Source organism: Galleria mellonella, unplaced genomic scaffold, assembly GCF_026898425.1.
Source record: "Galleria mellonella isolate WM207_F2 unplaced genomic scaffold, CSIRO_AGI_GalMel_v1 utg54, whole genome shotgun sequence".
NCBI classification, from domain to species: Eukaryota; Metazoa; Arthropoda; class Insecta; order Lepidoptera; family Pyralidae; genus Galleria; species Galleria mellonella.
The window spans coordinates 1,810,309-1,833,234 of record NW_026442114.1 but is presented as its reverse complement, the minus strand read 5'-3'; the positions used below and the strand labels follow the sequence as shown (position 1 = coordinate 1,833,234).

The window sequence follows — 22,926 nt, the reverse complement described above, 5'->3', positions numbered from 1 at the left end:
TTATTAATTTATTCATCATTATGAGCGTAATGATTTACTTTCATCTCCATCTATCACCATCACTGGTGTTAGTGTATACGGATAGCCAAGACAGGGCTACCATTCCATACCAGCCGTTAATTGTTCACTGCTGAACATAGGCCTTCTTCTATTTTCTAGGGGGTTTTGCCAGTAGTTGCTTTCATCTGCTAGCATTCCATTATCATCTATTGGGGAGAAAGGGATTGTTAGTAATGGAGACTGAGAATCCCATTGCTAGTAATATACTCAACCAGGTCGATCTGCTCGCGGTTCTTCCTGGAAACTATCATGGTTAATTCCTGATGAATTCATCATGATGGGCTAAATGGCCTGTTTTCGATCACCCTTCACCGGTGCTCCGCCAGCGTATCTTGTTAGCACAGGCGGGGTTACCATACCATTATCACCCATCATAAAAAAAAATTGTAATCTATTAAAAAAATTTGGTGATATTGGTATTATACTTTTTCTATAAAAGTTATGGTGAGGGTGGTATTTTTTGCATTCAGGGTGTACTCAGTGTAAGATACTATCTTGAATCTTGATTATTAGTCTGATAGCTGTGGGTTAAATGTATTTCACACATTTAATAAAACAAATTATGTTAAATATGATGTATGCATTTATTAGTATTGTGAATAAAGGCACTAGCCTAGCTAAGAAGGCACCTTTCAGCAGATATTGTTGTAATGTATTGTAAATAATCATTTTAACTTCTATAACTTTAACAAATATCCCAAAGCAAAAACTATTTACATTTGAATTTATGCAATTTATCGTCATAATATTGTTTTTATAACAACAGCAAACAGTGCTAACAACTAGATTCATCTTGAATTTAATTATTTAATTAATTACTAGTGAGAAAAATATTAAATTTCCTTCGCAATTTTCAATAATGAATGTCCTATTATCATAATTTGTTCGTTTAAAATTCGTTGTCTGTAAGTACAAATTGTGCAGCGCTTCGGTACTCGAGGATCCTGTTTTTGATTCCCTTCAGCTTGGCTATGTAGTGCTTGTGAATCTTCGTGTTAGTCCTCTTGTACCGGAGGGCCGTTATCATTTTATCCACAGTGTAATGCAGCCACAGTATATTTGTGTATGGCTCGAAATTCTTCCAATCATTGCTGTGAACAAAAATTTATTAAAAAAGTTCAAATTTTAGTATGATTAAGTCAATTACACAACTAAAATATACTAATTGTTTCTGGATTGTTTCAAATTCTATAGATGGAATAGAATACAGAAAATTAAGGTAAATTAGAAAGACTTTTATATTTATTTATTTTGGTAATTTGTCCATAATAAGGATTATCCTGGGACATAATTATTAAAAATCATCACAAACAAGGCTAACAGTGTTCGTTTCGTTGGATTAAACAGTCCATGTCTACAATTTGTCATAAATTATGTCCGACTACCAAACTTTTCAAATTCACGTGTTGGTTTCATTATATTCATGTAGGGTAAATAATACTTAATGAAACTAATATTTAAAAAAAAAACAATAATTTTATTTATGATTGCAGCTATGAGGTCCTTTTCCAAGGTGTCATTGTCTAAAAATATCTCTAAAACTAACATTTTGATAGTTTTCAATAGTACTTTATGAACTATCATAAAGTAAATTTACTATAATAACATATTTATTAGAGACTAGCTGTTCCCCGCGACTTCGTCCGTGTTTCCGTCGTTTTTTTTTTCGTAAAATAAGTAGCCTATGTCCTTCCTCACGGTTCAGTGGTTTTGATGTAACAGACACATTTCCCTTCACTGCTCTGCTCCTATTAATTGTGGCTTGACGAAAAGTATACTATAACCTGTCCAGGCGTATAAAAAATAATTGTACCAAGTTGCGTTAAAATCCGTCCAGTAGTTTTTGTTTCTATAACGAACATATAGACAGACAGACAAAAATTTTACTGATTGCATTTTTGGCATCAGTATCGATCACTAATCACCCCACCTGATAGTTATTTTGGAAATATATTTCATGTACAGAATTGACCTCCCTACAGATTTATATTTATATAAGTATAGATTAGAAATTTAGTTTACATTAGTTCTTTGAATAAAGATTTAGTGATATCAAACTGAAATTTAAATTTTAAGGTAGATTTAGAGAATTCTGTCTTTGAATCGACCCCAATGTCACCAAAATGTATCTTATATTGTTTCTTTGTCGACTGTTTCTGTTCTTCAAACCCTAGATGGTTAATATAAATTTATTCATACTTAACACAGACGCCGGCAGCATATCTGCAATGCCTCTGGTATTGCGGGTGCTTATGGGCGGCGATAGGCCATACACCAGAGGGAGACTTTGTACAAAAGTCGATTGCTTGGGTACCATTCGTGTTTCAATCGTGAAGCAGTTGTGTTTGCATGGCTGTATTTCGGTTTGAAGGGTGGGATATGGCGTGAACTTACTGGGTACAGAGGAATAACACCTGAGTCCTCAGGAATGGCAACGCATGAGGGGTATCATGGGCGAAACTGTATACTCTGTTATGTCCATGGTACTGCACATGTCTATAGGCGACGGTTACCACTTTCCATCAGGTGGGCCGTCAGCTTGTTTGCCATTCTAAGTTGTATAAAAAAAAAAACCAAACCATACAACCATAAAGTGAGCCACATATGCTCGTTTGCCCCCTGTATTATAAAAAAAAAGTCTCACCCCAACTTCTCCCTCATGAGGCGGTACACCTCGAACTGGTAGTCGCCGACGGCTTCGAACAGCGATTCATCGGCGGCGAGGTCGTTGTACAGCGCCGCGCAGTCGGTCGCCAGCGGCAACGAGAGCCGCGACAGCGAGTAGTCTATTATGGTCGCCGCCACGCCGCACCGCAGCACGCGGTGGGCCCGCCCGCCCAGCACGAAGGTCGCGTACTGCCAACAAGTCACGCTATGTTAATAATAATAATATAATTTATTTGCTGAAAAACACGGTATACAGATGTTAGCAATAATATGTTAGGAACAGGCGTGTTTTGCCAAAACAATAGCATACAAAATTTTAATATTATGGTAACTTCTTTTCTACTAAATACTACTACTACTAATACTATTAACAAAATATTATTTATGTGCTTATAAAGTAGAATTATTCTTTAGTCCAACAAGTACTTAATTGAGTAATAACATTTGTCCAAAAGTCATTTGTACAGTTATTACATCGCACCACGAACACTGACAGTTATACTGTCACTAACTACTTAAACATAGTTTTTTTTTTTTTTATTGTAATTTGTGTGCTGTAAGTAATGTAAATAAATTATCTATCTAATCTATCTATTTATTATATAATGAATGAAAAATAAAATTTCAATTCAATTATATTATTCTTTATTTATTTATTACATCCACTGGGTGAGCCTTACAGTCTTCCAATACGCTCACCCAGGAAAGCATGAGTACAATAATGTACAAAAAGGAATATTACACAAAAATACTAAACAAAAAATAATATAAAAAGATTTAACTGAAACACTGTGGTCACTTGACGAAACTCCAGCAAGTTGGAGGCAAATACATCCAATTGCGGATACTGGCTCAAAATATCATTGAGCAGTTTCAATGCAAGAGATAGGGGAGCCTGCTTAGCGAACTCTGTTCTTCGTAATGGAACATCGAATAAGTGCCGTCGACGTGCTCGCACGTAGTTACTGGGCGCTCCTATTGATATTGATAACTCGATACAAGTCACTTTTTTATTTAAATATTTACAACAATTGCGAAACGTAAATTGTTAACAAACGAGACATACATGACACAAGTAAATATATTTAACATCATTTCCTATCCGTATATTGGTATATACGGTTCTAATTTTTTAAATTTAATATTTACACGACACACATACGTTTGTTGTTGCATGAAGACAGCAGATATGCTAATGAGCTCACACAATCGCAAAGTATGAATATAAAACAGAAATAAAACAGTTTGCCATTGTTGTTTGTTCACAAAAGTAAATGATGTAGTCTTCTCAGAATGGTTTGGAAGGAATTGTATTCATGAATTACTTTTTTGTTTTTGATGTGAGAAAATGGTATGGTCACCCCACCCGCGCTATCGGTATACACCGGCGAGGCACCAGTGAAGGATAATAGGTGAGGATGAAGCAGATCAGTTAGCCCATCGTGATGAATTCAACAAGAATTGTTCACGGTGGTTTCCAGGGGTAGGTCGACCTAATACTGCATATTGCTAGCAATGGGGCTTTCAAACTCCATTGCTAACAATCCCTTCCCCCCCCCCCCCCCTCTTGCGTGTAATTAGCACTCAGTGAGTATATTTATATACTCAAACCCTTAAACGCAGTACTTAGCCAAATATAGCCAAGAAAAAAATCCTGAGGTTTGAAATATTTCTGGTTGGCAACGCGCTTGTGACAGCTTTGATGTTACAGGTGTCCATAGGCTACAATGAGCATTTACCATCAGCCGGGCTGTATGCTTATTAAACCCTTATTAAGCATAAAAAATACTATATACAGATAAACATTTATAAAGTACCTTCTGATCAGTAGGAGCGATCAGCACGTTCCCCCAGTGCAAATCACGATGCTCGAATTGGAAGCTCTCCTCTCCTACCGCCAAACCAAAGGCCACCTGCAATATGGACAATTCAATTATGTTATTTTTGTCTTACTAACATAATAATAAAATAATTATATTAGGAGACAACGTATTCCTACATAATACACAAATTCAGTACACACTCAACAAAGGAGAGGGCAAGGTAGGACATAAAGTACTTCCTATGCCACTGCGTTAGGTTGACTGGAAGAAATCTCTGTTAGAGATAAGTTCGCCCTTGCTAACATTGTTTTATATATATATATATATATATATATATATATATATATATATATATATATATATATATATATATATATATATATATATAAAGAATAACATACGATACGACATAAGTCGAATAGGCGAAAATTATATATAATAATAAACTAATGTAATGTATTTAGACGATACTTATTTATCCCTTAGAAGGATTATTTCCAGTCAAGATTGAGAACCCGAAGTGTCCATAGGGTTTATATATATAGCATAACATATATGGTGCAAAAATAATATGATAAATAATATATTAGTAGCTATATAGTTAGAAACAGAGCATAGATATAAACAATATCTGTATATAGGTATCATATTATTGTACTTGTCTTTTATATTTCTCAGCTTTTAGCGCTGGTAATTATACTACACTTACGGGTACGTGACCAAGTAAGTGCAGTGTGTATGTTTGTATGGAAGGTTTTTTTTTTGTGGATGAAAATGGAATGGTAACCCGCCGCCTGCGCTAACGGGATACGCTGGCGGAGCACCAGTGAAGGGTGATAGATGATAATGAAAACAGGCTAGTTAGCCCATCATGATGAATTCATCAGAAATTAACCATGATAGTTTCCAGGGGGAACTGCGAGGAGGTCAACCTGGTTGGGTATATTGCTAGCAATGGGATTTTCAGTCTCCATTACTAACAATCCCTTTCCCCCCTTGTATGGAAGGTTATGCTTGTGTATGACGGGTGGCTACTTCATCCTCATCTATATCTAAGAATTTTCTGACTATTCTGCAAGTATTTAATATGGCAGCCTTTTGTAGGGAGATGTAGAGATTTTTTCGTAGACCTATTTGTTGTTATTTGTTATTATTATTAATTATTATAAGAGATAATTTAATAATTGACAATATTTTTAAAATTCTTGTCTGAACGTTAGATAAAAGGACTACAGCTGAAGGAGCATTTATAAAACTACTTTAATTTTAACAATAAACTTGATTCTGATTACAAAATAAAGTGATGTCTATTGGCGAAGCGATTATGTGAAGCCGTGAACAATGGTCGTTTCCTTGAAAATTCGCCGGCGCGTTGCGCTGACTCGGCGCTGTGTGCATGCAGGTGGGTATGACGCGTCGTGTGGGGCCGGCTGATTGTGCAGCGTTTTCCACGAATCATACTTTAGTGACATCACGTAATTATTATTTATTACATCAACCTTTAACTTGCCCACTGTTGAACAAAAGCCTTCCTTATAAGAGGAGTTTTGCCAGTAGTTGCCACGCTTGGTAGATGGATTGGCAACCGCAGTTAGGCTTTAGGGATGTTTTTAGAGGGACGCTGCCGCCCATCCTTCGACTATTAAATTCCTTTAGTCGCCTCTTATGACATCCACGGGAAAGAAAAGAGTAGCTTATTCTATGCCGGGACCATACTGATAGGAGATATTTACGAATAATATGACAAAACAATATTTTTGAATTCTCGTCTGTATATTTTATTCGGGCATTATGTAAATATGACTACACCAAAATCAATGGAGTTTTCACATTTATGTACCTGATGGTTTAGATTAAAATATGGTGTATGTTTTATCTTGATACGCCATTTAGAAATGGTTATCTAATTCCAAAATTCACGCATACGAAGTCGTGGACAAAGTCTAGTATTAAAAATCAACTAATAATATATATGTGCAAGTGTGTTTGTTTTTTTACCTCTTGGCGCTTTATCAGTTCCAAGTAATGGTAATGAAATTTGATACACACGTGCAAAAAGACATAGGTTAGCGTTTATTCCAGTCAGTCAGTATCTCCCGGTTTAAGGGGGAAATAGATTGCTAACATTGTGGACTAGTTCCATTGCTTGCAATATGCCCTGACAGTTCGAGCTCCACGTGATTCCCCCTGGAAGCCATAGTGTTGAATTCCAGATGTTTTCATCACGATGTACTGACCTGCCTTCTCATTCTCACCTATCATCTCCCACTGGTGCCCCGCCAGCGTTAACCGCTAGCGCAGGCGGGGTTATCATTCCATTATCATCCATAAAATATCTCCTAAATACATAGTTTGGGGGGAAAGGGATTGTTAGTAATGGAGACTAAGAATCCTATTGCTAGCAATATACCCAACCAGGTCGATCTCCTCGCGGTTCCCCCTGGAAACTATCACGGTTAATTCCTGATGAATTCATCATGATGGGCTAACTGGCCTGTTTTCATTCTCATCTATCACCCTTCACTGGTGCTCCGCCAGCGTATCCCGCTAGCGCAGGCGGGGTTACCATTCCATTTTCATCCAATAAAAAAAAAAATACATAGTTTAGTACTATAATAAGTACATATCAAATGACAGACGTGATATCACTTTCGTATCATATGGATATAATAAATAATGACTGAACTGTTTTTTATCTATAGTGTCAGTGTGCGATGAATCATGATCTGTTTAATATATTGATTTACAATTCCAAGACTCTATGAATATGCTGCATCTGCGTTATCCATGGTGTTTCACATATCTATAGGCGAGGTTTACCGTTTTCCATCAGGTGGGCCGTTAGCTTTTTTACCATTCTAAATTTCATAAAAAAAAAGAAACTAGAAAGATTTGCCGTACGATCGTTTGCTCTTTGCCTCCAATAAAAAAAAAAAACTTTTTGTATCCCATAACTGACGCTAGGCATGGTAATACCGTCAGCACTCCGATATCTATATTTCGGGTTCATCTGTTATTTATAAGATGCATTTATAAGAAGAAAAGGTCATCACCCATTTCGATATCGTCCGTACCCATCAAATATTTACATTTACTTCGATGGAGTTCTTCATTTTATATATAGATATTGTAATTACAATATACAATAAAAGCTCTTTATTCGCGGTGTATACCGTTCCGTAAATATACCGCGGATACAGAAACCGTGAATATGGAAAACCGAACCACTTTATACAGCGGCAATAGCATTTGACAACATACTTTAGGCACAGTTGCAATAAGGTCCGTTTTACTTTTTTATTAGTCCATTTGCCGACGCGTTCACAAAGGATATCTAATTCTTTTTAATAATATGTACCGATTAGATCCACGAATATAGATTTTTTAGCCGCGAATTTTTTAATCCGTGAATAATGAAAACGTGAATAAAGCGTGAATACAAAACTTTTAACTCCTAGCTGACATAGACCTCTGTCGAGTATAAAATTATTTTTCTACTCAATGATTCAAAAATTTTTAATTGTAAAGTGTCTAGCTCTGTAAACACACAGGTTCAAGCGTAACCGCGCGGAAGTATACCATATTGCTAGCAATAAGACAAAACATTCTAAGTAATCTTTCATTGTCTACAGACACGCGACATAAAAACTTTACATTCCTAGTTAGGTACAAAGTATTTACAACAGTACAGTATAGAAAAATAAATATAAAAAAAAAAAACTAAACAGTACAGCGTCAATGACCTGACGTTACTTATGATAGAATACAAAAACATGCCAAATAACACAAAAATATAAACATTCGAGTGTAAACAGACGGGCTGTTCAACTGTCTACTAGCAAAAAAATACAATGTCAAAGCAGACGTACGTTACACAACGCATCTGTTACTCTCCGTCAGAGATGGGTGATTGTGCCAAAACAATATATTCGAATTTAGAATTATTAATCGTTCTAATTATTTATTCGAATAGTTGTAACTTTAATATCATCGTCAGAGCGGTGATAGGTTAATCGGATAATGCTCGACGGCGGCTCGGGAATGCCATTACCGAATTCCAAACCTTGAGTTTTTCAAATTTAGAATGGATCCTTTAATTAAGATTTTGTTCCATATTTAAACTCATTCAATCGTGGAAAAACCAGTTATTTTGTTTTTAAAACTAAATTACTAAACTGATTTTGATAAAATTTCTATTGGATCAATCTGAAACTATATCCTTTCAGAAAAAAAAAAGCAGTTTATCGCTGACAAAGCTATGAGGAAAAAAAAATACAACAGAATTGAGAACCTTTCTTTTTGAAGTCTGTTCTGAACATTATTTGTGTCCTGTGCTTTGGAGGGCACATAAAAGAATAATAGGAAAGGGGGGATAAGCCCATCGCGCTGTAAAGAAAACCAGAAATCTCGTATACAATGATAGTGGCTTAAAAACTCTAGACACGATAGGGCAACACTCGAACGAGTACTAGTGACGTAATTCGAATAAATCATCACATTCACCCATCTCTACTCTGTACACACAATTAAAAAAAAAAAGAAACTCGGTGAACATCAAAAGCTGGAAGCGTCTCTGCAGAGGATAAGTGAAAATCTAGTCAAGAAACAATAACACTTGAACTAGAAATTCACTTATCGCCCGAAGAAACGACGTGTCATGCTGTGTTGCTGAAAAAAAAAGGAAAATGCTAAGGGTTCCGTACTAACTTTATTCTCTATGGGATGTTATACAAGCCAAGAAATATATTTCAACTTTTGAGTCTAGTGAAATAATTTTTAACGTGTGTTTATTGGCACGATTCCAAAAGATTAACACTATTGGCGTAGCATTTCAAAATGTTAGGTTCGTAAAGCTGTATTCACATTGGCGAAATCGATTAAAACAAACGACGTATCGCCAAGTCATTTATTGGAGTCTCAGTCAATGGATGTACTCCTTTAGACCATTTTTAGTCCGCAATTAATATGTTAATTGTTATATAAATATAAGATTTATTACGCATTATTAACATTGGTTAGTACGGCACCCTTTAAACACAAAAACAAAACAAAGCCAATTGTTAAAAAGTAAAAAAAAAAAATAAACACTAAGTTACAATTAAGTATTTGAATTAATACATTTTTTCATAAATCATTCATTCATTCATTCAAATTAGGAATTTAACAAACTGTAGATATGAATAACAAATATATCAAAACTAGATTTAAGCAGTTTGGTAGACAATTAAAAAAAAGGTGTTTATTCATTAAAGCCATTTGTATATAGAAATGCGTTCAGACCAAACCAGCAAGTCATGTTATGTCTATTTATTTATTTATATTTACCAACGAAGGAAGCTTGACAGTTTCCAAATTAGCTCGCTTAGCAATCACAATATATACAAACATAATTTTTAAATATTGAACATATTCTAAATAAAGCTGTCTTACTTTTACCAATTTTTGTTTAAGGTAAACATTTTAAAAGCATAAATCCAAATAAACAACTAAGAAATGAGCACATCAGTTAATAGTAGACACGAACTGAAAATGTGATATTAGCATGCTCTCAGTGAATACACATCTTTATGTATGTATACATACAAATCTATATTACAAAATAGCTGAAAATCAAATAGTTCTTCTGTTTTGATTTATTAAGTACTTATCATTGTTGTAAATAGCAGGATGCAGTAATAAAACATATATGTATTTGAAATATAAAATAATAAGTTTAGTGAAAAAAAATACAAGACATGTCTTATAAAAATTTAACATAGAACAAACATAAAAATAATACATTGTTCTAAAAAACCTCAACGTCAACACCCCGTATTAAAACTCCAACAATCATTGTGTAAAAAAGATTTTTTATTAAATATATTGTCCAAGTACAAAAAACAAATCATTGTGAACATATCTTTATGCTACGTTTTTATGGAATAGATAACAGAGATAGATGACGTATCTTCTCTTATTCATTCATTCATAACCAATCTACTTCGATTTACTTTCTTTAAATCCTCCCTAAATACCTTTCAATCAATGCTGTTCTCAGCCTTTTGCAACTTGTTCTCTCAAAAATCTCTATTTTATTAACAAACTAGTCTTTACCCGCGATTTCGTCTTCGTGACCAGAAATAATTTAATAAAACCAGGATTACAAGTAGACTATGCCTTTTTTACCAAACAATAAATGTATGGCTACTATCGTGACGGGGAAAGAATTGTTATTAATGCGGACTACCAGTCCCATTGCCAGCAATATACCCTATCGACCTCCACGTGGTCCCCCCTGGATACCATCGTGCTGAATTTCAGGCGAATTCATCACGATGTGCTAACTGACTGGCCTTTTTATTCTCACCTATCATCCCTCACTGGTGCCTCGTCAGCGTATACCGTTAGAACAGGCGGAGTTACCATTACCTTATCATCCATTAAAAAAAAAAAGAAACCAACTCACTTTCACATTTACAATATATAATTAACCGATTGCGTAATCTATTGTAAATGTAATGTTAACATTCCATACATTCATACAATCTGTTAAAATAAACATAAAAGTTAATGCTTTTATTGTAGGCATTTCACGCCAACTCGTTTAAATCGGACGTCATTTTAATTGACGTCATTATAATAAAAAAACGTATAATTTTCGTTACGCCACGTGTCTTAATTCGCAGTAACTCGAGTCGCAATGTTTGGCTGTCATTTAATACAATGACCTGATTTATTTGTTAACCGATTTCAAAAAAAGAAGTATGTAATCAATTCGCTTGTATTTTTTTTTATGTTTGTTACCTCATAACTCCGTCAGAATCCGCGAGTAAATGTTCAGATAAGTAAATAATTTGCGCTGATCGGAGACAGTAAAATAAGTGGAACATCACTGTTGCTATAGTAACGTCAAAAAAAAAAACAAAATTAAATCAGAACATTAGAGATAGAGACGAGACTATCTATTTTTTTATATAACACGACGTCATGTCCTAATTAATTTATTTCCTTGACTGACTAGTATGTAAAAGGTCATGGGTTCGAATCTGGGCGACATATGAATGGAGACATTTCAAGTATTACCTTTAATAGTATTAAATTACGAACGCGAGTATTTTTTATATCACCATAGATAATAATTGTAAATAATAAGTCATGATTAATGATTCATTCCATTAATCAATAATATAATGACTAAGAAATGGTTTAAATTTCGAATCGATATCTGTACGATACAATCTGACTTTGGACTGTGAAATCAGTTATCTTTTTGAGCTACTTTTATTTGATGATGCAATCGATATTTTTTAATAAAAGGTACCTAATCAAATATGTAATAAATTACCATCATCAGGCATTAACAGTTCATTGCTGAAAATAGACATCCCCATAAGGGAAAGGTCTCGTCAGTAGTTGCCATCGTTGGCAGGCGGGTTAGCAAGAGCAATTAGGCTTTGGTGATTTTTTAAGAGGGACGCTGCTGCTGCCCATTTCTATTCGCCCATTAAGTTTCCTTGATCACCTCTTACAATACCCACGGAAAAGGGGTCTTTTTTTTAATGGGTGATAATGGAATGGTAGCCCCGCCTGCGCTATCGGGATACGCTGGCGGAGCACCAGTGTAGAATGATAGGTGAGGATGAAGCAGGTCAGTTGGCCTATCGTGACGAATTCAACAAGAATTGTTCACGATGGTTTCCAGGGGGAACCACGCGGAGGTCGACCTAATAGGGCATATTGCTAGCAATGGGGCTGTCAAACTCCATTGCTAACAATCCCTTTCCCCTCCCAAAGAAAGCGATCGCCTATTTTATGCTGACACCAAATGGCAACGTAATCTAATATATAGGAGAAAAGATTTATTTTTTGTTTGTAGTAGAGAAATAAAATAAAAAATAGTTATTAACAATCTTTCACCTAAAGAAAGCTACATTTATTGTATTTATTTTTAAAAAATCCAAAGCCGGGGCGTTCGCTGGCAGTATTATAATCTTACACTGAAAATTATCTTTATAACTAGCTAGCAAATATCACCCCACAATAGTGTGCATACAATAAAATTATTATACATATGATATGATGAGGGATTTTAAGTCATAAACTGCAATTGTCAACTTCGTGATACAGGGGGGGGAGAGGGGATTGTTAGTAATGGGGGTTAGTAGCCTCATTTTGCTAATAATGCTAATACTATATCAAGTCGACCTCTTCGTGGTTCCCCCTGGAAACCATCGTGATTGATTTATTGTTAGATTCGTTACGGTGGGATAACTGACCTGCTTCATCCTCACCCATCATCTTTCACTGGTGCCCCGCCAGTGTATACCGATAGCGAAGGCAGAGTTAACATTTCATTATTATCTATTAAAAACAATTCGTGATTCAACTATTGTTTATATTTAATATGAGCCATCTCCACGAAGGCCGGGTGGTCCCAGCATAGAATAGGCCACCCTTTTCTCTCCCGTGGGTGTCGAAAAACCAACTAAGAGAGAGCGAGGGGTAGGCAGCAGTGTCTCTCTTAGAACATTTCTAAAGCCTAACTGCGTTTGCCAATACGCATGCCAAGCGTGGCAACTACAATAACTACGGCAAACCCCCCCAAAGGGGAGGTTTATGTTCAGCAGTGGACAGTTAAAGGCTAATATGATGACCTCCAGTATTAATGTAACTTAATGTGAAATAAAAACTTTTAATTAAAAAAATAAAAATTGTGAATAGGCCGAATATCCGAACGATAAATGCCATGAAAGCATATATGTATATAGCATAGTTTTTTTATATGTATAAAATATACCAGAGACTTTGTACAAAAGTCGATTGCTTGGGTACCTTTTTTTGGGATTTTACAATACATTACAATACAAAGTCGACTTAAATTTGATAGACTATGGCTGCCATGTGTCTAAATTAACATCTATTATAAAAACATTTAATTTTTGATTTATAATTAATAAACTCAAAAATTACTTAACTGATTATAAAAAAAATCTTTTATGTATAGAAATCAATGCCTAACACGGACTGCATTTTATTAAAAATAAACTACTGTACAACAGGGGCAGGGGTTTAGAGTCTAATATAAAAAAAAATCAACGTTCTAACCAAACTAAACATTTGAAAAACATTACACTCCATTCTTCACGTAGACAGATAAGAAAAAAAATCACAACTCACTTGCAAGAACAGCGCGTGTGCCTGTTCAGCGCTGTTGAACTGGTAGCTCTCTAGGTCCTGGCCGGCGTTGGCTAGCTCCAGCACAATGTACTGCTGGTCTACGGGCAGTATGGCCGGATTGTCGTTCTCAGAGCCTTTGCACTCGTCGTACAGTTCCCATAAGTCAAGCAAGCGAGATGGGTAGCCGCCGTATACACACCTTACGGCTAGTACCTGCGACAGGAAAAATATTAATGGATGAATGATTTATTTTCTTTTCACAAAAAGTAGTATAAAGAACTCCCAGTGATACGACGTTTCAAATAAGTATCTCCACAGATATTATTTTTATTTTTTTTCTATTTAATTTAACTTACCCTTCAAAAATAAGCGTAATATTGTCTGGTATACAAAGTATATAATATTTAATACTAAATAATTTTTTTTTTTTTTTCTAATTCTAGATATAAGCTGTTGATTTCAGAAGTAATATTAAAATAAAAAAAAAAATGTGACAACTTGAGGTACAATTAGATATGTAAGACCAATTTTGTAAGAGACTGGTGCTTGCAGTAGGTTTTGAAGAACCTGTGTTACAAGCCAACAGTGCCCCATCTCCGTGGACTACACAAAAACAAGGTAACCAATTAATGTTATGAATGACAAACAAGCTGACGGTCCACTTGATGGAAAGTGGTAACCGTCGCCTATAGACATGAGCAGTACCATGGACATAACAGAGTATACTGTTACGCCCATGATACCCCCCATGCGTTGCCATTCCTGAGGACTCAGGTGTTATTCCTCTGTACCCTGTAAATTCACGCCATATCCCACCCTTCAAACCGAAACAAGGCATGCAAACACAACTGCTTCACAGTTGAAACACGAATGGGACAGAGGTACCCAAGCAATCGACTTTTGTACAAAGTCTCCCTCTGGCATTACAAGTGAGAGTGGTTTAATTACATTTCATAAGGTACAAAATGCAAACAAATTAAAATCAACGTTCTTGTGGGTATGTTTTATAAATGAAGAAACCGCAAACTGCATTGACATAGCTTCAATTACGTGTACAAATTCGATTGTCATCAGTAACGGATACAGTTATTGTAAAGGCGACAACTTAGTAAATATAAATAATGATAAGTATGACAATTTTAAAATAGGTATTTATATATATAGTTTTATTATATTGAAGTACTCTGTCTAGCGTTCAGATCAGTTCATATATGTGTTAAAATTGTCGATACTTATTCATTATTTCAGCTGCTATACGTCCATCGTTGAACATAAGCCTCCCCCATAGAATACCATGAGCAATGGGTACGTTCATCTATGCTTATATTGTTTTTTTTTTTTATTGTTATTACTGTATGTTATAGTGCAATAGAAATATATATAAAGAATGCAAGATGAAAGGTCGACAAAACAGATATAAAATGCAAATGTGGAAAGCTGTAGGTACCAGAGAAGACCTAGAAATAGTCTTCCCTGGTAAGTTGGTAAACAAATTACTCAATCTAGGTCCTAGATTAAGTAAGAAGTTAGGATGGAGAAAATTGGCTGGAAAGATCGAATTAGTAATAAGGAGGTCCTAGTTAGGGTTCAAGAAAAGAGACAAATTATAAGAACTATTAAGGTCAGAAAGGGAAAATGTTGGGACACTTGATACGACACGACGTGTCTTCACTTGTGAACATTATAACAAAAGTGAGAAGGAAGGAAGGGAAGGGGGGGCCTTGGACAGTTACATCAGGCAGATCAAGGAAAAAGTTGGTGTCGTGTCATAGCTGAAGAGACTCGCTGAAAATCGTAGTGAGAGGCAAGAGCTCCACCGACAAAGACGCAGCTCTTAAATAGGAAAAGGTCCTAGACTAACCTATTATGATCAGGTCTATCTGAAAGAACGCGGTCTACCGCGTTACTTTTGAAGAAGGTTTCAAGTCTCCAAAACTAGCGTGCATGCATAAGACGAGTTATGAACGCAAAAAGTAAGTCATATATGCAAGGTCATTGACGTTTCTTTCTGCTTACCCCGTGAGAAACTTGGGGCAATGATAGGTATAGATATATTTTTGTAATATTTTTTTCCTTTAATTAAATCTGACGCATTCATAATGTTGTGACAATGCTAATCTTAGGCACGTGTTGGTATATATGCATAATATAGCTATTTATATGTACATAAAAGTACAAGTAGATAAACTTATTATCTTTATGTACTGAGACGAGTAATATATATATTGAAACAACGTATCAAATTATATGAATTTGTATTTATTAACCAACTTGAAAAAAGAGGTTCTCAATTCGTCCTGTATTTTTCTGTACGTTACGCAAATCTTCGCAACTTTTGATTATTCTTTTTGTAATCGATAGTGATTTTTTATGTAATCCTTCACCGATGTGTTCTCAATTCAAATATTCATTTTTTAATGTTTTTTTTTTTTTAAACTGACTTGTGCAGCAATTGTATCCATATCTCTATATACATTTGAAACACGTTACAATATTCTAAATTCAAATATTATTAATTTAATGTGTGTTAATGACATATTTATTGGTGGATTTATTACGTAAGGATTTATATACGTTACAAACTCTTTGCCTATTACTTAGTACGCGTAATTTCAAAAGTAGGAAAACTAATGCAGTAGACTAGTTCTAGATGGTGTATCAAGATAAAACATCATATTTTAAATTAAACCTCCAAAAACAACAACTGTCATTAGAAATAGCAGTTTTTTATTATATATATATATATTATATATATATATATATATATATATATATATATATATATATATCGAGAGAGAGAGAAAGAGATATAGGCCACACACGAGAATTTTTAATCACACATCTGTCACATATCTATCACGTATCATACATATCTGTCACGCCTGTCTCCCATTAAGGTAGACAGACACAATGAAACGTCAAATGCTTCGATTCAAACGTACCTCTTTCACTTCATCTACATTCATCAATCTTTAATGAAATAAATAACCACTAGATAAATACATATATAATTGTATATATGTATATATGGCTGTAATTAGCGTACTGAGCTATAATGCAGCTGTGTAAAGATAACCGTCTTGTGATAACACTGCTCCAGTTGTGTTATCATAATAGTACATAGTACGGGACACAAAGGGGCCTATTCCGTATATGAACAGAATGATTCACTGACCGACCACCGAAGTGTTCACAACCTATATATTATATACCTATATAATCTTCAAATAATTTTCTATTCCCAGACAAAATCGATATTTTTATTATATTATTTAAATATACAATTTCAATAATTATATTATATATTATTATGTAAAAAATATAATCTATCTATTAAATAAAAAACTTTATATTTCTGTACTATAAATATCAAAAACAAGATCTTCAAATAATACTTACATAGGGATAGAACATAAAACAAAATAACATTATTGCTCGTAGTCAGAAATAATAATAAAAAAAAAAAAAAAGTAAAATGACTACCAACTACCAAGTAAGAACCAAGCGATCAAAAGGTTAAATTCTCATCAACCATATTTTGTTCACTTTATATGCCATAAATCAATATTGATAAGGTGATAACCCAAAACTGTTTAATAAATACGCCAAAAATAACGCTACTCTCTCGTGTTACTTATTGCATAGCAACCGCAAATATATTTTACCAAAGGTTAAAACAAAAACTTGAATTATATAGACTGAATTAAAAAAAAAAATACAAGAATGTGTCTAAAAAAAGCAGGTAGAGAGATCAATTATAGCGGTGTAACAAAAGAACGGATTGTAATAGAAATAGGTGTGACCTTAACCCAAGTTCAGGTAGGGAGTGGTGAACTTATAAAGGAACGTTACACGAGGAATAAAATACATAGTAATGTGTCAGGTATTTTTCAATATCTGTTTTTCTTTTAATAGTTAATTTTGTATTATTGCTGTTACATTCTCAAAATACAAGTCGATTTAATAAAAACAGAAAAAAGTAAATAAAATCTAAGATTTTCAAGCCTTTAAAAATTTTCTATCTAGAATTTTCATTGTGTCAAATCCACATTTTCAGAATCAGAATTTTCATTGTGTCAAATTGTGCCGATCAAATTGTTTATAATTATTCCTCTCTCTCTCTTATTACAGGTTGCCTGGAAGAGATCTCTTTTAGCGATACGGTCGCCCATTGTTTTCTCATTGTGATTATTTCTTATATATATATATATATATATATATATATATATATATATATATATATATATATATATATATATATATAAGTTTACTAATGTAATCTTTTGGAAGAAACAATAAAGAGTATCTATCTTTTATTGTGTATTCAATACTATCTTTTTATCCGCGACTTCGTCTGCGTACGGGATATACATCGCATATAGTATTTTCATAGTAATTGAAAGGCACTAATTGGTAATAAACAAACGGACAAACTCACTTTAACATTTATAATATTAATAAGGATAAGAAATAATAGATAATAAATGTATAAAAAAAACTTACCTCATTAAAAATGTCAGTGGCATTCACTACAGAATGTAAATCCAATGCTTCGACGTCTTTCCCTTCATCAAAATGGCGTTCGATATCAGCTATGGGAGCGCGTAGTGCGCTCAATTCCCTAAAAATAAATTATATCATAATATTATACATGAATGAATAATGTATGTTGCAAACTCAAGGCTTTCAGATCATTGGGGTAGAAAAGTTCTCGAGTGGCGAACTCTTGCATACAAACGCGGTATAGGCGACCCCATACTAGACGAGGCGACGACTTTGCATGCTCCAGGATGTTGATTGATGCAAGCGGCTCGGGACTGTATTTCTTTTTCTTTTCAAACAATTATAAAAAAAAAAACCCGGTTAAGTGCGAGTCGGACTCACGCAACGAGGGTTCCGTACAAAATCATCAAATTTAAAAAAAGTAGTTTTAAAATCAAAATAACTGATTTTGCCACAACTGAAGTTGGTTTTTTTTTTGTGAAACAATCTTAAATATTACAGCAAATTGTAACGACAATAAGGCCGTTTGCCATTAGGCAGGCCATATGCTTGATTGTCATATATAAAATGCAAACTAAGCAAAGTTATAAGTACATTATCCGTACTAGACAACTAATAAATTGATAGGTGTCTACTTATTAATTTAATACATACATAGCAATCACAATCTCAGATATGATCTCGTTGAAATCCTTCTGGTGTTCTCCATTGACCTTCGTGGTGCCAGCGATGGGGACTATCTTCATCACACGAGCGCGGCCATCTCCAGCACGCCACAGGAACACCTCCCCGTATACGCCTTCGCCGATCTTGCGGCAATTCTTCAGCACCCTGTCGAATTATATTAATCAATGCCGCTCCGCTGCAGCTTCACACAGGTGGACAGAATGATAACGGAATTGCGCCTGCGCTATCGGTATACGCTGGCGGGACACCAGTGAGGGATGATAGGTGAGAATAACGCAGGTCAGTTAGCCCATCACGACAAATTCACTAATGAATCAATCACAATTGTTTCCAGGGGAAACCGCGAGGAGGTCGACCTGATAGAGTTACAGTGCTAGTAATAGGGTTACTAATCCCCATTTCTAACAATCGCTTTCCTCCCTACCTGTATCGAGTTAGGTCATTGTAATTTTTTCGTAGGGATCACTTAATTTGGTCATTTGGAGAGGATGGATAAAAGAAGAATTACGAAAGAGATTTATCGAGCAAGAATGAATGGAGATGTCGGTAGGGGCCGCCCTAGACGGACGTATGTTGACCAAATAGGCGACGTGCTGATGAAGGGCCAAATTAAAAATACCCGTAACCGGCGAGCGTGTATAAAGAGATTGATGAATGTGAAGGAAGCGAAAGAGGTTTGTTTGAATCGAAGCATTTGGCGTTCCATTGTTTCTGCCTACCCTAATGGGAGACAGGCGTGACAGATATGGATCACTTAATTTTTTTAAACAACCTATATTACTGACTGATAATGTAGTTTTCTATACGTGAAAAGTTTTCAAATCGTTTGAGTAGTATTACATTACAAACAAAAAAATCAAATCTTTAATATTTGTATAGACTAGTAATTGGCAACAACATAAAAAAAAACTGCACGCGATGCGCTATCTGGTAATCTACAACTACCCTCTTATAACACTATTAAATTTTAACTTATGTTTGTTGCTGCGAACTCCATGGTTGATATCATTTACGGCAGTGACTTATTATTTTCAAATCTACCCTCCAACATTTTTGTGCAGTTGGTATTACTTTATTTTTTATTTTCATAATTTAAGCTTATTTGCCCGTATTTTTTTTTAATAGATGATAATGAAATGGTAACTCCGCCTGAGTTATCGGTATACGCAGGCGGAGCACACAGGTGCTCCGCCTGCGTACAGAAGAGGTGATAGGTGAGGCTGAAAGCAGGTCAGTTGGCCCATCGTGACGAATTCCACTAGAATTGACCATGATAGTTTCTAGGGGGAACCGCGTGGAGGTCGACCTGATAGAAAAATATTTCAAAATCTCGATTGACTTAAAACAAATACCTATAGTGACCACAAGTGGGATATTTATGTGGATTCAAAAAATGACTTGGTTTTTCGTTATTATATAGCATGACATGTAACTACAATACCGTACGGTCCCGGCATAGAAAAAGCCACCCTTTCCTTTCCCGTGGGTGTCCTAAGAGGCGAGGTAGTGCCACGTTTGGCGGACGGATTGACGACTACATTTAGGATTAGGAGATGTTTTAAGAGAGACGTTGCTGCCCATCTCTCGTTCTCTCTCTTTATCGCCTCTTGCGACACCCACGCGAAAAAAAGAGATGACCTATTCTACGCCAGGACCACACAGTTAAAGCTATAGGATGTAAACGCAAAATAATGCCGCAAGGTTTAAAAAAAAAAAAAAGCAGTGTTAAATGTACCTCTCCATTTAAACACGAAAGAAATATAAACATGAGCCAGATTAATCACTTTAACAAAATCGACCTTTGTAAAATACAGCGTTTAAACATATTTCTTTACATAAATGAAAGCCTGGTTTGTTTATGAAGCATACTTTTCTGAATTGGCCTAAATTCGTTTATATATAACATGTGCGGTATCACAATTTGGGAACCACATGTGAATATCCGGAGCTTGTTTAAATAGTTCAACTAGAAAATATGTACAAACAAGTGCAACATATTAATAACCTAAAAGTATATATATATATATATATATATATATATATATAAACAAAATAATAATAGATATTTTTTATTCAAGTAAACTTAATAAATAAGCATTCTTGAATAGTCATTTTGTTTATAAATCTATCGCCCAGTCCGAAAAGCAATTTCAACTGAGAAAAACAGGCAAGAAACATAGCTATTGCTTTTTTTTAAAATAATTATCAAATTTGTAAATTTAACTTATTATTAATAATAAGTTTACAACAATAAAAATTTACAGAATAAAATAATTATCTCAAACTTCGTATTGATAAATAAAAGAGAATAAAAATCTACAAAACAACAATAACAACAATAATCTACAAATAACAATATCGTTAATTCCTGATGAATTCATCATGATGGGCTAACTGGCCTGTTTTCATTCTCATCTATCACCCTTCACTGGTGCTCCGCCAGCGTATCCCGTTAGCGCAGGCGGGGTTACCATTCTTTTTTCAACCATAAAAAAGCAACAATCGCAGTATTTTTGAACAGACCAGTTCCTACTAGAAGCAGCCGTTAACGAGTATGACGAATGAGCCAGTCATCGTTGTGTTCAACAGCATTATAGAGAGCCCAACGACCCGGCCCGCTACGCCGCCAAATATATAATAAATAAATACCATTTAATAGGTACCAATATATACTTGGCATTAGTAAATAATCTTTACATGACTGTCTTATCGGACTCAATAATATAAAAATAAAACAGACAAAAATGCGATCCAATAAACTGTAAATAAATAAAAAAAAAAGTGAATATATTAGACTCAATATAAAAAGTAATGAATGAAAATGATTCAACACTTAGATTCAAGTTGACCAATTTAAAGTAGTTCTACCCATTTACAATGCGTTTAGTAATTTATTATTATTTATTTTTTTATTTATTGCACTTAAACAATATATTCGACAATTAGTTTAACAACTTGTTAGCAAGGAAGGACTTATCTCTGAAAGAGATCTCTTCCAGCCAACCCAGTGTAGTTAGAGAGAAAATGATTTAATTTGGGTAATCCAGTGCAGGAAAGGTGCCAGTGAAAATGATGTAAATACATCAAACTCTATTGTGTATAAATATGTAAATAAATACGTAAATAGATAAATATATATGCATATGTATAAGTGCATAGAATTATATATGTAATATGTTATTATATATATAATATATAAAAAATATAATATGTAATTAAATTTCCTTCAATTATGAAAAGTATTTTAAAAGCAGAAGTGTATTGAAAATTTATAATTTATTACAAAATAACGGGAAGATATAAAATTAAAAGAAAACTACTTAATTTGACTTTAATTTTCTATTACACTACAGGTAGACATCTAGATTTCCTAAGCAAAAAGTCAAAGGCTAAGACTAAAGTGCTAGACTTACCACGATTGTTGCCATCGGAAATCTAAGTTTACTATACACTATATTGTTGAAATATAAATATCTTATATATAAAATTCTCGTGTCACGATGTTTGTTACCAAACTCCTCCAAAACGGATTTACCGATTTTTATGAAATTTTGTGTGCGTATTGAGTAGGTCTGAGAATCGGCTAACATCTATTTTTCATACCCGTAAGTGATAAGGGTGACCCACCCCAAAATATTTTTTTATTTTTTTGTAAATTTTTTTTTATTTTCATTTTATTATAATTCAGCATTGAAAAATACATACAAATTCAAATTTACACGCTTTTACGATCAACCCCTGTTTTTTAATCGCGATTTTTATATGCCGCAATAGGGTTGCAAGATGGTAATCGAATATAATAATTGTAGTACGATAAATTTTCATGTATAGTTCTAGAAATAATGTATATGGTAAAACAACGTTTGCCGAGTCAGCTAGTATTTTATTAAATATAGTAAATAAATATATTTTATTCAATGAAATATCAATAAATTATAGATAAACTTCTAATTTACGAGAGCGATAAACTTTTGGCAATCACATCACGACATATTCGAAAAGACGAGAGAGAGAGGGGCTAAGAGTTGCC

The 22,926-nt window shown here is 34.3% G+C and overlaps 1 protein-coding gene across 1 annotated transcript in view; it reads right to left on the bottom strand.

The window, feature by feature from the left end:
* Window positions 1–620: 620 nt before the first annotated feature.
* LOC113513200 (protein PF3D7_1417600) overlaps window positions 621–22,926 on the bottom strand; it is a 31,070-nt gene continuing 8,764 nt past the window's right edge. Inside the window, exons 7-12 of the mRNA XM_052898830.1 lie at window positions 18,864–19,040; window positions 18,210–18,327; window positions 13,707–13,919; window positions 4,545–4,640; window positions 2,705–2,916; window positions 621–1,151 (exon numbers count right to left, since the gene is read on the bottom strand). Coding sequence (XP_052754790.1) covers window positions 950–1,151; window positions 2,705–2,916; window positions 4,545–4,640; window positions 13,707–13,919; window positions 18,210–18,327; window positions 18,864–19,040 — 1,018 coding nt within the window. The 3' untranslated portion in view covers window positions 621–949. The remainder of the gene's footprint in view (window positions 1,152–2,704; window positions 2,917–4,544; window positions 4,641–13,706; window positions 13,920–18,209; window positions 18,328–18,863; window positions 19,041–22,926) is intronic.